Raw genomic sequence first — 17,570 nt, 5'->3', positions numbered from 1 at the left:
CTAACGGAGTATTATTTAAAATATATGAGATAATAAAATATGTATTGTCTTTTATAGACAATGCTGAATAAATCAGTTGCTTATTGAAAGCTAAAATGGGATTTTATCGTGTAAAATATATCTACATTTATACATACAGTGTTAGTATTACAAGGCCATGGGCATGAAAACAAACTGAAATGTAAATTATAGGATACATATGTATGTATTTGTTTTAAACCGCATCGAAATCGGTCCATCTCTTTGAGAGCTACGATGTCACAGACAGAAATTGACGTCAAACTTAAAACACCTCTCCTTTTGCGTCAGGGGTTAAAAATAACGTTTTCACACCTCTCCTTTCAGAAAAGTAACTTTTCCTCCCTGACGAGGGAGCTAAGTGCGACTTTTCTGTTCAAGGCTTTTCTAAGTGTTTTATTGCAAATGCCATTTTTTCAAGTTGATAATTGTAAAGCCACGCCATTTTCTATGCTGGTTGTTCTTTAATAATATTTAGAATTTGTTTTTTTCAAGTTTCTTAATGCTCGGTGTGAAAAGTTGTATGAGCCACTCGGGAGCAAAATTATTTTCATCTTGGACGTTAACACTTGAATCCCTCATTATGCTCAGGATTCTACTTAAGAATCCCTCGCTACGCTCAGGATTCTATTGTAGAATCCTTCGCTACATTCTGGATTCAATGTACGCCCTCGCCGTAAATACACCATATTGCTCCCTTGTGACACAAATAACTATTTCGACAGTGGCGGATATCGTAGGGCCAGGTGCTGCAGTTCACCAGGGCCCTGGAGCTCAGGGGGCCCTCTAACCTAAGCTTTGAAAAAAGAGGAGCATTAAAGAAAAAGAGAAAAAAAATCTTGTGAGCAGGCTCGTGCTGTTTTTTTAAATGTTTTTGAAGGCCAATATTTTATAAGTTAAAGCTACGTGGAAAGAGGGGATGAGGGCCCGATTCTTTCTCTATACACCGAGGCCTTTGTCCTCCTAACTACTGGTTTTCTAATTCATAGTTCTCTTTCGGTTAGATCAACAGTATTAGCAATATTCAGAAGGAATAAAATCCGATCATATTAATTTCTGTAATCTATACTTATCTATACATATACATACTTAAACGTCCAAAACGGGCCGGGCCAATCTGGCTATTTGTATACATACTTAACGTCCAAAACAGCTGGGCCAATCTGGCTATTTTTTTTTCAAATCTTTATTTAAGTTCGTTATTATAGGTTTTTATGAGACGGACGGACAGGGCGACCGTCTGAATTGGCCACACACGCAACCAAAAAGCCACTGTGTGTAGCTTTATTCAGACGCCTGGCAACACCAAAAGCACAGAATGCAATGGATCGCATAAAAATCAACGTACCTAATAATTTTCGATAATATTGCTGGCCGGTTAAATGAAGGCCTATCTTTCCACCGCAAAATTGTATTTCCAACAATAATTCCGTTCCCTGTACGCAGAAAGTACGAGTGCTTCATCACTATGATTTACTGGGCCTCTGTCTACCACCCCCCAGGGCATATTGTACATTTAAAATTTACAATGAACGAAATAAATAACACTTTTTTTATTTTGCTGCGATAAGGGAAAGCTTGACGGTGTTGTGGAAACTTTTTACGGCGTAGTTTTTTTATACTGGCTGGAGAAAAGAAAGAATGCCAAGAATGTTCTATTTAAAAAAAATACTCGCCGCGCCATATTTGAGGTCGTCTTCGTTGAAGTACGATAGGCGGTTGTCTATGGTTTCATAGTGTTTCCTAATTACAAGCTTTTATTTTGACAGTAAGGCCCACTTCACACTGTTGACTGCACATTTTTGTGCAAAGTAATTGGTATTTGTACCTACGTGGAAGTTTATACAAACACGACATAAGTCAACATAATATAGCTTCTTGCTCGACAATCTATATAGTACAGTAGGGCTACTACGAAATTCGTAAATCGAAGTTCGTATCGTACCGTCTCGCTCACGCTAATATCATTTCATACGAGAGTGAAAGAGACGGTACGAATCGAACTTTAATTTTCGAGTTTCGTAGTAGCCATACAGGCATAAACCGAACCTGACAACTGAATATTCTATTATTCTATACTACCTACATAGGTACTAATAATATTAATGAGAAAAATTTGATATTTGCTATTCAATCACGCAATAACGGCTGATCAGATTTTGATGTACCTTTGTGTACAAATATACAAAGATCTGTACCTGACGAGGACACATGATAACTTAATATTCCGTTAATGCGTACCCGTGGGATATGTTTTAACTTTAAACAAGAATTGAGGGCGCTGTCCAAAAACGTTGAAGTATCTCGACTTTCAAGATGACGTGTTGCCTTCGTCAGCAAATAATGGATGGTGTTGTCCTTTAAAAATCATAATCTTTTTTTAGCCTAAAGTCTAAAATTGTAAATATTCCCCATGAAACTTGTCAAACGCGATCGAAGCCGCATGAATGAGTGAACGAATGAATGAATTTAGAGAGAAAGTTACAGAGATTTTTAAGATTTAAGAGATTCTCTATGTTTTGCCGTTAGGCGTACAAATATTTGGTTATTTAAAACAATAATTAGTAGATTGATAACCAAGGGTGGAAAGTGACCCATTTCACCTGAGAGAAGCGCCAATAGTTCGAGGGGAAATGGGTAATTTCACCCGAGTTAGACACTCTGCTTTTCAATTCGACTGTAAGGAAAGTAAAATACTACAAAAAATTAGAATAATAATAAATTGAATTTACTTTTATCCAACCTCCAACGGTACCTTTTCAACTGGCCACTTGCCACGGCCGACTATTAAAAAAAACGAGTTGGTCACGACCAAGGAGCTTATATACAAAACTGGAGGTTGACCGCCGAACTAAGAAGATTGACCATTATTACTAATGAACTAAAAGAATTTCCTTGCTTTTTTATAACTAATTTATATATTCCATCTCTTTCTTTCACATTTCACGAATGACTTCCATCTCTTTCTTAACCTAACTAAAGAAAGAGATGGAATATGTTCGTGATGTAATAAAGATCAAATTTCTTGTTTCAAACGGATGTTCGGCGTTCAACCTCCAGTGTTGTACATAAGCTCCTTGGTCACGCACGACGTGCATCTAGATGGCCATGCCGAAACGTGAAAAAAAAGAGTCATTGACGTAACTCAATTATCTTCGACTCCGTGGCTAACCGAAAAATTAAAAAAAAAAACTTTCCACCCTAGAGATGAAAACGCAATTTTCCACCCGACTATCTACCCATGAAAATTAAACTTTCCGAACAGGAGAGATGAAAATAAATATACCTACTTAAATTAAATTGTTATCTCCAGAAAATTCAAATTTAATATCGAGAAATTAATAGAAATTAAAAAAAACCGCATTCCAAATCAATCCTAAACTAGCAGGTTAAAGCTAGTAAGAAAATAAGATTCTAAGGCTATAATTTATTTGGCAGGTGTTTACGATGAAATGGGTGGACGAGGAAGGAGACCCGTGCACCATATCCACGCAGCTGGAACTTGACGAGGCGCTGCGACTGTACGAGCTGAATCGGGACTCTGAGCTGACTGTACACGGTGAGTCTCTATAGCTTCATTTAGACCTATGGTTCTATAACTTGGGGGATAACGTCCCACTGTCGGCGTCGAAGGCTTTCAGAGCAGTGGCAGTGTTACGCTCAGAAAAACTAGGTGATGTTACTTAGGGCCTACGTTAGCTGCCGCACGCCTGTGGACGCGGGTGCACGTACAATCCGTCGCACGCGACGCGTGCAGTTAGCGCTGCTCATAGTATTTTGCAATTAATGATTTATTTTGAAAACATTACAATAATATTACAGTAATTACAGTATTACGTAGCCTGTCTAAGAAACAAAGGTAGGTAAAGTGAATTTATTGTTGAGGTGATACCAAAAAAGGATTTCACTCGGCATTTGTCGATACATGAAACGCAAAGACGCTGATTTTCAGTGAATCCGTTTGGACAATCACAAGACGTAAAGGTGACTTCGCAAGTTTCGTATCCAAACAATTAATCTCGACTCTCTACGTCCATTCCTAACGACGTCCTCGAACTGACCGAAGACTAGCCAAGGCTTGGCTGCCAAGCCATGGCTACTCTGTTTGGCGACCTTTGGATACCAGAGGTAGCCGTAGTATGCTTGCTTCACCGGCGCCGTCGCCATGGCATCCCGGTGAAGCACGGCTGTTAGTAAGTGTAAACAGGGGAGCTTATTCGTATAAAATAAAAAGAGACGGCATCTATATCTGTCACATAAAATTTACCAATGAATGGTGAAACAGGTACTTAGAGCGGTTACGCACTATAACGATCTGAATTCGTGAAAATACGGAACGGAGTAGACGTAAAACTATTTTCATCACACTTGCTCGTAAACAGTGTCGTAACATGCAGGCTACCTTGGTTGCAACCCCCCAAATAAAACCCTCGACCTTAATGTGCTTGTCATGAAACCCGTGGTCAGTAAATGAGTCATTGCCCGTACTAATTTTCATGTCATGAAGCCCAAGGTCGGTAAATGAGTTTGTTACTGCATGGCGTGCTGCTGCTCCGTGCGCGCGCTGCACACGCACGCCATGCACATGCTGCGGAGGGGGGGGCGGCGGGGAACTGGCACTGCTAAGAGCGCAATCAGCGGTATAGGCAATTTTTGAAAAAATATTAGTTTTCTCTTACAAATATACAATTTTACTCGCAAATGTGATGAAAAACATTGTATGTCGCACGGGCGGTACTAGAATTACGAACATCGACTCATTAAAGCCCTCAGTCTTCGACTTCGGGCTTCTAATAGACTCTCGTTCGTAATTCCTTATTTACCGCCCTTAAGACACAATGTATTATTGTGTGGTGAAATCGGATGACGGAAATCGGATCTTGTTTGTACCTACCTAAACAACCATACAAATAGTTATACGATCTGCCTACTCCGGCGCGTATTTTTTAGGACTTACGCTAATGCGAAATCGCTGCACTCTAAGCGTAATGTTTACTGGAGAGTTTAATCTCTCTGTACTCTAAAATGTTATAATTGTACAATTTCCCCCTATTGCAGAGTATCCAGTCTGAAATGGATGAACCCACTAACACCTTGGACCATGCCTATCCTGAATCCATCCTCCAGCAAGAAGAACCCTTACTAATCGTCAATAAAACCCTACTTAACTTCCCTGTGTCCTAATTCCAAAATCCTACATACCTATAGCTAGGGATAAAGTAAAATTATTAATATATAGGCCAGAAGTACCGTTTGTGGCCACTGTACCGTTTATGGTCATTTATTTTGTTAAATATACGTTTGAAATAAATTTACATAGTAATAAATCATTACAAACTTTATTAGTTTCAGTATAAACTTTTAAAAACTCACTAAACATATTATTTTAATACTATAACTTTTTATATATGACTTCAAATGTCAACTGTTGGCCAAAAACGTGCTTAAGGTGGCCAAAACCGGTACTTCTGTCCTAATGGTTAATTAATTGATTCAGGAGTTACTTGTGGAGGTATCCATGAACTAAAACAAATTACCGTGCTACTCCTCGTTCACATATGCAAAATAACTACGTCTGTAAGGCACGTATATTTGCATCTTTTCATCATTTCACACAGAAAACCACAAATTTGAAATTACCAATAGGTATAACACAAGACGGTAGTGCGTTTCCAACTCTAGCTAGAGTCCTCTGTATAGTTTGTTATGCGTTAGCGTTTTATGTTATGTTGGTGCTAGTTGGGTCTATCAATGTTGGGAAGTGGGTGAGTTTTGTATGAAAATATACATACGTATGTGTCGCAACGACGTAATTGCAAGGTCAGATTTAGGGAAGAGCGTCCAGGGCTTTAGCATGGGCTCCCCGTTGACCCCGTTAGAGGGTTAAAATTTTTTTTTTCTCAAACGGCCAGTACTTGTTACAAGTTAAAATTAAAAGTAATTTAACTGTAGGTGTACATTTTCGACAAAAAAGTGCCGATGCCGTATTTATTTGGCTATTAAAACACCCCACGTGATTCTCATTTACATATGTTACACACTTCAATAGGTATGTACAGGTCCCTGCCTCTTATGATTAAGTTCACTTATTGGAAATTAAGCTTCGATGTACTTGACACCTTCACATTATGCTTTTTACTGTTCAATGAACAGTTGTTATCATATGCGAAGCGACGATCCAGGAAAATGGTAAGCGGTTTCGCAGTTTGGAGAAAGGAAGCAATATTATAACGCAAATTGAGCAAAATCTACTCTCGGTAGCTATTTTCTAAGCATACATTTACTAGGTGGTAGGACCTTGTGCAAGGTCCGCCCGGATTGCTAACACCATTTTGCTCGCTAATCCTGCCGTGAAGCAGCAGTGCTTGCACTGTTGTGTTTCGGCGTGGAGAGTAAGACAGCCGGTGAAATTACTGGCACTTGAGGCATCCCATCTTAGGCCTCTAGGTTGGCAACGCATCTGCAATACCCCTGGACCCACTTGCTCGTTTGCCATCCAGTCGAATAAAAAAATATGATGAAAAATGTGATTTTTTACCCTTTATGTATGTTAAGAAGGGTTAAGTGTATTAAACTCAATAATAAACTGAAAGTCTTACACACCCTAACCATTATTTTTTTATTTAAGTTTTTTATTCCATTACTACAAAAACCTTTTAAGGTATTTCAAAAATTCTGAACTACTTATCAATTTTGTACAAATGTACTTATTCTTTGCGCTTTGCCGTTTACGCGTTTTTTGAAGAAAAACATAACTAACAGGAAAACGGCCAGTATTAAATTGTCTAAATAATTATGCAACCTCGGTATACCTCGGTTTACGCGTGATTTTGTAGAAATTAGACATTAATGACATTGTAATAAGAACCACGGCACGCGTCATCGTGAATGACTCTACCTATAAGTCGTTTAAATGGCGTATGTTCCATTTGTAAACTTTTAGACTGGCACAGTAAAAGAGGGATTTAAAAAGTTTTTGGTAAAAGTGACTTTTTTTCACTTGTTTTGTCACCCAACCTACATTTGCATACCAAATTTCAAATCGATGCCATTAACCGTTGAAGAGTTCCGTCCTGTGGAGACGATCCTGGCTGGACTACCAGATTATTGTATTGTCACGCAATTTACATAAGTGTACCAAATTTCAAGTCAATCCAACTACTGGAAGGTGGTCGAATTAAACTTACAAGATTTGATTACAGACAGACAGACAACGGGACAGGTGAAACTAAATAAAAGCTTGTAAAAAGCACAACCTGATTTAAAGTATAGTGTAATCCCACTTCTTGATTCTGAACAAACTATACTTGTTTTGTTAAATTTTGTGCCGCTGTGTAGGTACCTACCTAAAATTTGGCCCACTCTACATACAAAATTACCTATTGGCACAAAATTTGGCACACTACTCTACATACAAAATTACCTATTACTGCATACATTTGAGGGCCACATTTTTCAGTTATTTAAATTAACACCTTGTACGGTCAACAAAACTGAATCACGTACCAGGGTGGAACCTATGTACTACTAATGTCATGTTGACTAAACACATTTCACGGCGTTTGAACAGTATTATGGACACTAAACATTCGTACTGCAGCTCTACGGCGAACCAAATCACACACGTAACGTAGATGAATAATTTATAGTCAAAAATAGATCACTGTTCCAAACCGAGAATGTCTTTTTTGTCCTCAATAACGACGTCGCTAGGAATCCATTCCATTGCCAAAATAAGAGCTTAATTTTAAATGTTTATTACATTTAGGTCAGAGGCTCGGCGGCTACTCTTTATGTAAATAAAGTTTTCAATTAGGTCGGAAGTTTGAATGGACGTTTTAGTAATTGAATGTTTGTAAGAGGGAAGCATCTCTTTGAATTTTAAATATTTGAACTCGCAACTGTTTGGATGCATTGAAATGTTGGAGTTTTCCGAAATCTCTTGTTAGCAGTAATGGTGAAAGTACCAGCGTTTAATATGGGGCTGGATTTACGCTGGGGTTGGTCTACTATAATGCCCTGCTCTGAAGTCGGCCCTGTAGTATACGCTGTAGACAATAATGCAGAGAGTAAAAGAAACAGAGTACTTTTTGGATATTTTGTGCTCAACCCAACACATTTACGGTACCTATACTTTAACGAGGGAAAGTTTTGTTATGAAATGATTTTTAATTTATTTTGTATACAAAAGCGGTCATTTGTAAGTAACATGTGGGACAGCACAGCACAAGCACCGGATGCCTTATCGGGGTGCTGACATCGCGTATTGCGCTCACTTATCGAGGCATTTCGCTCATACTCGTACCCACTGTTTGCCGGTTGTACCTACACTACATTTTCGCCATAAAATCCTTATCTGCCCGCATTGCGAACCCGGTCGCCAGCCATTTCCATATTCAGATTGGCATTCCGTTTACGTTATTCCCGGTTTTTTTCGCCGTACTCGTATCCAGGCACGTCCAACAGGGATTCGATTTGAGTTATAGCTTTGTTTCTATTTCGCCGATTGTTCTGCGGCCTGATAGTTCGGGATTTATACTTGGATGAAGCAACAAACCTCAGCGCTCGGTTTTTGTTTTGCGAGTCGCGTGTGTTCATTCGCTCACCGTCACTGTTATCAGTGTTATTGTAAGCGGCCCATATAGCTCAGCGGTGTTGCGTCGATGGAGCACTCGCAGGATTTAGTGAGGCGTCCGGGGAAGTTGGCACGCTCCCGACCGAGGGTAAATAAAGCGGAAGCGGGCCCAAACTTGCATGCAAACAGGGCGGAGAAACTTGTTCTAATAAAGTACAAACATTGCGGAACGCTTTGGCGCCTGCCGCGGCCGAGTTTGTTCGGGCGACGCTTGTCGCTGTCGCTGCGCAATTAGGGATATTTTAATTAACTTTCTGAGCGTTATGAGCGCCGATTCCGATTCCCATTCTGTTAATTGAATACGTGGCCCCCGCGTGAGTGGGATCGCTGTTGTTTGCTTACGGCTATTCGTTTTATACGTCCGCCCTGCTTGTTCGTTAATTACTTTCTGTCAGCGGAGGGTGTCGCCTGTTGGCCGCTCAAAATCATAATAGCCGTTCGTAACTTTCGTTTGATTGTCGCTATTACGTCGTTTAGCCGGTACTCGCCGTGGGAACGTTGTTCTTGGTGATTGCTCACGTGAACGGCGGAACAGGCGCCACGAACTTCACCTCCCCGCTAATTAATGTATCCTGCTCTAATTCCACGCCACCCCCTGTGCAGTACTCCTATATTAAATTCATAGATACTCCGTGTCGCGGCATCTCATCCCGTGTTTGTATTATCGCATGATTCGGTAATACCCCCGCGCATCCAATTGTGAGCAAATTTGCTGAATCAAATATGTGTAACATTCATTTTTCAGCTTCACGGCACCATGATTCTTGTATGAATATCATTATCTGGAATTTCATTTCTGTTTGGAGTTGCGACGGCTCGTCTTAATTCAATGTTGATCGTCGTGAATATTTATGTGAATGTTCGGAGCTCGATGTCAGATCAGATCGCTGCAATTAATCATAAAATGTAGGTTGAAAGAAGTTACTGATGCCTCGGAGATTTATTGGTAGTGCTATATAGGTGCTGTTATATATTTTTGGTTGTGTAGCGTAATTGATTCAATCATCTGTTCTGTCGGTGGGAACAGTTCGCGCGGCTTCGCTCTTTCATTTTATAGAAGTGGAAAATCTGCAATTTGCCAAGTATTTAGATTAGATTAGATTTTTATAAAAATATGGCTCTGTCCATTGGAGGACAATTTTGCCAGTGTCTAGTAGGTTTTGCCGTTGTACGGTAGAAAAATTGTAGAAAACGAAATATGAGAGGTAATGGTGGATGAACGATGACTGAGTGAAAACTGCCAAGTATTTATTCGGGCTTGACTTTCGTAGTAACGTAATGATTGACAGACAACGCATAGCCCAAACTCTAAATCTGAACCTGGAGCTGGTTTTATACTTGAGAGGTACAGCAAAAATGTTTTTTTTTTTCGAAATTTCCACTGGATAGAATGCTAGATTTTTTTTTTCCACAGAAGCGAAGCCGCGAGATATGCTGGTACATCAATAAGACAAAAAAAAAACATTTTACGAGTATCTTAAAAACCAAAACTAGAACAAAAATAGAGAAAAATAAAATATATGGTTAAGTTTAATTTGAATATCGAAAGTTAAATTACCTACGGGTAAAATGTCGATGTTCAAAATATCGAAAATTAAAATATCGACAGGAGCAATAAATAAAGCAGATTTGTATGTACGATATTTTAATTTTCGACATTCAAATATGTTGACATTCACAACTTAGATATTTTGGCTATCGATATTTTTACTCATCCGATATTTGAATCAATCGACATTTCAATCTTAGACATTTTGACCATAGCATAACAACTTTCGATATTGTGATACAATCGATATTTTAATTTTCTAAACTGAATAAAGATATTTTGACTTTGACTTTTACTTTGACTTTTTTCGCTATTTTGAACATCGACATTTTAACCGTAGGTATTTTAATTTTCGATATTCAAATATGTAACCAAAAAATATATGTATATACTTACGTATTTTTTAACCGACTTCAAAAAAGGAGGAGCTTAGGTTATCAATTCGGTTGTTTTGTTATGTTTGTTACCTCAGAACTCCGTCCTTTCATTGCGTTCATCTAGGAATGCCTTCAATTAGGTCCCATAAGTAAGCACCAAATCAGGATCTGATGATTGGATCTTAAGGAAATCGAGGAAACTTCAAATATTGTAGGGACACCTATAGTAAATTGGATATATTTAGTAGTAACTCGTGCATTTGCTCTTGAAAATAATCATTTGGTGAAGTGGAACTGATGATGAAGACCACAGTTGACCATCGGAGTTACTAATCAATAACAAGTATTTCACGGGTTGAGTTTCAATGAGGGCTATCGTTTTTTGTCTCACTAGATGGCGCACTGTTGCGTGAGGTTTTTAAGTATGGCTTTCAAAGTCTGTTATTACGGGCGTGAAAACAAAGTTTAGATTAAAATCATATTTAATACACCTTAAAACTACAGTGTTGCATAGTCCCCGTTTTGTTCGGAAAAAAGGGAGGACAAAGGTTTTTGAAAGACAAAACTGTCTCAAAACACAGACATTCATTGCCCTGGAACGCATATTTTCCATAATTAATTTCAAATATTGCAAAATATTCACAAAAATTTTCTAATTATAAATAAACCTGCGTAGCTCACCCAAAAACTATGAGATTTGACATTTCGGAGACCTCACGCTACACTAGCGCCTCTAGTGGCGAATTCATACGCGATAGCCCTCATTGCTTTAACACAGTTGCTATGCAGTTTATGCTCCTCGTAATGCATACGAAGTGAAGTGAAGCACCAGGACTCTTCAATAATGAGCGTCTCTGCATCGGAATAAGCAATCTTTCGTAAAAGGTGACGAGCAGTTGACATTAAACTATTGTATATTAGATTATTTATACTAAAAGCGTGAAAAAAAATTAAACAAAAAATAAAACCGACTACAAAAAAACCATGAAAATACTATTCTACCAGTCTGAAGTGGGTGCCTCAGCACGAGCCAGCAGGAGTGATTAAAGCCCAATAGGTATATAGTATGTAGGTGAGGTAGACGACTATAGTTCTACTCCTGCTGGCTCGTGCTGAGGCACCGACTTCAGACTGGTTGAAAATTATGATTGTTTTTTTGCAGTCTTTTTGTATTTTTTATTTCAACTCCAAATTTGTTACTTTTACGGGTATCCCGTGAAACCATATCGAAAATACAAACTGAGACATGGATGCACAGAAAAACCAGAAAAAGAGACCAGCGCTGGGAATCAAACCCAGGTCCTCAGCAATCCGTGCTGCGTGCTATAACCCCTACACCACCGCTGGACAGGAATCTAGACACGAATTTTTCCTATGCATACATATCTCAGGTTGCTTACTCATACTCATACTCATACTCTTTTATTGGTAATATCATTATTACATGTCATTTTGTTAAATTAATCTTATTTCTACTACGCTACTTATGCAGCAGCACTAGTGACATCTATGTTCCGCTCTCATCGAGAGACGTCACACTCTTTCGGAACCAACCGCTCACCCAGACAAGAGATGTCGCTACTAAGCAATCAAATTATGATTGGTTTTTTGGAGTCTTTTTGTATTTTTTATTTCAACTCCAAATTTGTTACTAATTATGTGTATTTTCGATATGGTTTCACGGGATACCCGTAAAAGTAACAAATTTGGAGTTGAAATATCAAATTAGTACTAATAATTTTTGATCGAAGATTAGTAGTACCTACCTAAAAATATATTGGAATAAAGACAAATCAACAATCACATAGTAACCGTACATAGACATAAAACACCAACTTGTATAAAGTCACTAGAAGACTCCTTTACTGAAAGTACTTTAACAATTAGTACAGTCGAACCATTTGATTCCTGACCCACCGTAGAACGTTCTTACCTACACATAATAAATTCCGTTGTCAAGCAATGCGATGTCACTTTTTCTACGAAAAGGTTCCACCGTGGGTCTAGTAACAGTTGGTTCGAGTGTACCTAATGCCTTTGCCTCATTAGAGTTCGTTACAAAACAATAGAAATAAATGAGGGCACTTTCTTTCATAACTGCCACTTTTTTGACGTAAAAAATCTAGAATATGGCAACAATTTTGTACATGTAATATATGTACCTTTTTCACTCGTTTTCTACTGTTTTATATCGTATATTGTCTATTCTCAAAACACGTAATAAATTTTGAGCAAAAAGTAGCAGCAGTTTCATGTCCATTTTCTTTACTTTTAATTTTTAAACAAGTTTTACACATTTGCGTCATCAAATTTACGGCGCTAACTTCCTACAGAAAGACTAGCACGCTTGTTATTTTCCCGCTGGTTGTTCATCGCGTCGCTTTTTCCGGGTTAGATTGATGAAGACGGATACAACGACAAAGCACACCACGGTATATGCTAGACGTACATTTTACGAGGGCACGTCCAAAAGTATCCACGCTATTATAAGCCAACCTTTTTATCTGGGCAAAGACATCATAAAAAAGATGAAAAAGTGTAGTAAAGTTTTTTTTTAATGCGTTGGTGGCGGGCAACGGCCGCGGTCCCGTCAGCCTGTGACGTCATAGCGTAATTTCAAATAATGTTACCGCTTACTGGTCTGTACTCGATATGATTCCAAGTGGCCAATTGGAGCTGCGTACCGACCAATTCCTATACATAAATAAAGGTGAACATTTCGATAAGTATATCTGAATTGTTAACTATGTGCTTTATATAGTGACTAACTTATACCTAAGTGTTAGTTATTCGTAATAAACTATCCGAGACATTCGTTACTGATGAGCGCGAAAGATACAGTTTTTTCATTAATGCCTGGTTCACATTATTCCAGTCAAACCGTTCCAGTAGCATGACACTGCGGTGCTCGATCGATCTTGTGTAACTCGTTTGGTTTGTGACCCCACAATGTATCGCAACTGGCACGAATTTACTGGATTAAGTGATCCGGGCATTAAATTTTACTCGCATACGCAAAAACTACTGCACGCCACTCAAAGCCGCATCGATAGTAAAGCCTCTCCGACGTAACTAGACGCACTCACACACGTACAAGCACCGCACAAAATAAAACCATAACCTTCATTTTCGCTGCAACCATTTACCAGCATAAAGGATACAAAGCGAGGTTGAGTTATGTAAATTTTTCGAGCATCATTATTTTGGTTCATTGTTCGCTGATTGTCAACAGTTGACAGTCGCGCGGGAAACGTCAAACAGTGGCGTTGTGAAAAGCGGTGCGCGCGCGCGTGTTTTTCGCTGCACCAGTGACAAATTCGCATTTCGAAATGTGCGCCCGATTTGTGAACGTTTACGTGCTGTGATTATGTGTTCTAGAATGGAAGCGTTGACCTCGCCGATACCGGCGAAGGCTCCGAGGTGGTTATGTGTTTTTTGTGTTTGTATCACGCCGGCTAACTCAAATGTTCCTAATGACATGCTCAGCTTGTGCTTAAAATCTGGCCAAAAACGTGCAGTTTTGTGCATTCAAAAATACATAAAGATGTTCTAGTGTTATTATAAAGAGGCTGTAAGGACTCTAATCACTTTGCCTTATGAGGGCTTGAACAAAAATAAAGTTTGTGTGGCGATCTTTCTGACCAGCCAGTAAGCAACATAAACTAATAATCTTAATTGCTTCCCGTCGAGTACGTTCTAGGCTATGATACAGATTCTAAGGTGTGCTATGTCGAAATTCACTACGTGCGTGCGGGCTATACAGGTACAGAGTACACACAAGAGATTAAGCTGCTTTGTGCATTCGCTCTGTGGGTCAACACTATCGCATTACAATCAATGTGCTCAATGTATCTACAAATTCCAGTCCGATACCGGCTTGAACAGTGCCTCTGTATCCGCTTATCGGGAGAAAACTGATATAATAAATGCAATACATGGTTGCCAACTTGATAATACGAGAGCAAAATGATACTGGCAGTCTAGAAAAAAAACATGCAAAAAAAAACTGATGATCGGACCAAAAAGTTTTATCTTGTAAAACTTGTTGGCAAGGATATTCTTTATGAAAAAACTAATGTCGATGTAGACTATAAACCGCGAACAATGTTATTTCAACTCTCCTACTGAATATTTGGTTATAACAATACAATTTCTCATAAGGTTTTAGATGATTAGTTTGCTTAGCAAACATAACCTAAGTTCGACCTTAAAGGCATGGATACAAATGTATGGAGTATATGAATTGATAGGCCAATATCCTCCCTTCGAAACGACCTTGCTCTCATACGCGGAATATCTGATATGACTCAGTTATAATATTATGTTATGTAGCAACAATCTTATTTGCATACGTAAAATATTATTATAACTTAACAGGGTGTTTATTTACGGAGACGCTATTAAACTAGACGTTTATTGGATTTTTATGCATTTAGTTTGGTAAAAGGGAAATAGAATTGCAGTTGAGATAAGTAATAGATAAGGTTCATTTACTCGTTGTGTTCTATTAAGTAATGGTTCTAAAAAAACTTAGGGTTTGTATTGGTTCTTTTATTAGAATACAAGATTTAGGTATATAGAAAAGTTTAAACGAATACCTACTCTAGCATTTTTAAGTTAATTTCATAACTCACGCCCTGTGTAATGTACTGGGTACTTATTCCCAGCTTACTTGGCACAATGCTATAATCACGTACGATATTATTTTCTGAACCCCTGTAGTGTTACTGTAGACATTTTTATTAGGCCGAGTTCTCACGTATTTTTTGCTCTTAAATTTGGCCGTCACGCTTAATGGCCAGAGAACTGGCCAGTAATAAAAAAAGTAAAGCTTCCTTAGGTTTTGCAAATATGCCAATTTTCCATGTTGATTTTGAATCTGGAACATTTAGTGATTAAATTTTGCTAACCACTAATTGACTGTCGATATTCACTTTTATTCCTCGTTAGTGATGTTACACAAATAACTTCTTAATTTTTTATTCTTCCTTAAAAAGATTTTTCTTAAACTTTGATCTTAAAATACGATTATTGCCGACCAACCAAAAGGAGTCCGAACATTGTTTGCCAATACTCAAGTTAGCATTAAATAAAAATCGGGAGTGTTTATACAGAACTTAACGCGATTCCAAACTCGTAAGTACCGTCGCAGAAGAACTTTTTAGCGGAGAACCTCGCCTTGAAACCACTGTTTATTTGCCTTGCTTTCTTGCTCTGGGGAATCGTGTAAATAGGAAAAGTTGTTATTTAGAAGAGGAAAATAAGAAGCGATATTTTAGAAGCTTGCTTTTACACTATGATAATTTCAAGAAATTTTATGATTTAAATTCGGGTTTTGTTACGCGTACCTACCTTGACCCGAAACCCGCATTTAAATTATAAAATTAGTAATGACCGCGATAGTCTAAAACATTGTGAATTTCGACAAATGTAAAAAACAGCGATTGTGGACTGAGTATATGTTTTGTATCGACTAGGAACACATGAAAAGAAAAACATAAAACTTGGCAGTATGTGCGTGCAGTGCATTTTCCTTAGTTTTTCGATGAGTGGAAACAAAATAAACTGTCTATGGCTCCACGCAACCTACAAAATCACACATCTATGTCAGCGACACGAGTATTATAGCCGTACAGCGTGCGATCTTGAATTGTGTAGTTCCATTTTCAAATCATTATTTATTACAACAGCATCCACTTCGCTGTATCTGACGCGAAACAAACGCAATACTATCACATTACACGTACATTTAATATCAGTAACTTAACACGTTTCGTAATCGACTTTCACCCAAGGCCGAAATAACCTATTATTGTGTCCGATACCCGGTCAGCGCCGACCAGTCAACCGGCACTGCGTCACTTTCGCACAACCGCCCATTCAGCTCAGTCAGAGTGCGATAGAGCATAGCTGCCCAAGAGAAAGTGATCATTGAATATCGTCGGTGATCTCGTGCGAATTTATTCTTTGTTTTTATTTGAGAATTAATAAGAATGCAAGGATTTCTCCGTAAGATTTACGATTACGTTTATCGTGATATGAATTCATCTTATTTCCCTTGTGGGTAACAGAAAGAATATGGCTCTGTATTTTTTATACACTTTTCGTTTTATAGCGCTGTCTACCGGGCCGTATAGAGACTGCGTACTATTTTATCCAATATGCCGGCTTTCTCTGGATTTGGCGTCGTTATTGTTGCGACGTACGCGAATGGATGGCTTTTAACCTTCTGTTAACCTTTTATCACTTTCTTCGCCAGTGAATGTTGTACGTATTTAAATCTTCTTTCGTTTTTGCTACCTTTGGTTATATTTTATAACAATGTCTGATGTCGATGTTACTGTTGGGGTTTGAGAAAAGTACAATACGTATACAAACCTCTGGAAATGTGATGTTGGAGACGCCTGCTCAGAATCCCGTGGACTGCGCACCGCACCAACGTTTCGATCCTTAAAGAGCTTAACATTCAAGAGAGATTATCGTCAACTATGCAAATACGAATCCTCAAGTTCTTTGGACACATCACCCGTAATGAGGACTCCATGGAACGGCTTGTGGTGCAGGGGAAAGTCGAGGGCAAAAGATCTCGCGGACGCTCTCCGACACGGTGGACAGACCTCATCAAATCTGTGACGCACTCTAATATAAACGATTGCTCCCACTCTGCCAGACATCGGGCTACTTGGCGACGCGTCGCGACAGCAGCAGTGGCACAGGAATCGATCGACCAAAGCATGACCACGACCAATCTGTCAAGAGTGAACGACTAAGAAGAAGTATACAAACCTATTTTGATCCGCATTTTGTTAACAGTGTGTTCATATGTTAGCCCTTTTTAAGAAAGAAAAGGCTTGCACAACTTCCTGCTGCAATACTATCGTCAGTGTAGATGTTTCGTTGGCAAGCAGGATATCACTTTCACATTGTATGTCTCTTAGAGCTGTTACGTCAACTGATGTACACATAGTCGGTACTCTGTTTTGATAATTAA

The 17,570-nt window shown here is 38.7% G+C and overlaps 1 protein-coding gene across 2 annotated transcripts in view; it reads left to right on the top strand.

The window, feature by feature from the left end:
* The window catches only part of aPKC (protein kinase C iota type), a 357,009-nt gene that overhangs the window by 3,890 nt on the left and 335,549 nt on the right, over positions 1-17,570 (top strand). The window contains exon 3 of one of the 2 annotated variants that reach the window (XM_074106076.1): positions 3,457-3,577. In XM_074106076.1, the coding sequence (XP_073962177.1) occupies positions 3,457-3,577 (121 nt within the window). Of the gene's footprint in view, positions 1-3,456; positions 3,578-13,812; positions 14,000-17,570 lie in introns of those variants that run through there. The other variant, XM_074106075.1, reaches the window with a different exon arrangement.

Source organism: Choristoneura fumiferana, chromosome 23 (assembly GCF_025370935.1).
Source record: "Choristoneura fumiferana chromosome 23, NRCan_CFum_1, whole genome shotgun sequence".
NCBI lineage: Eukaryota > Metazoa > Arthropoda > Insecta > Lepidoptera > Tortricidae > Choristoneura > Choristoneura fumiferana.
This window is presented reverse-complemented; position numbering and strand designations above follow the sequence as displayed.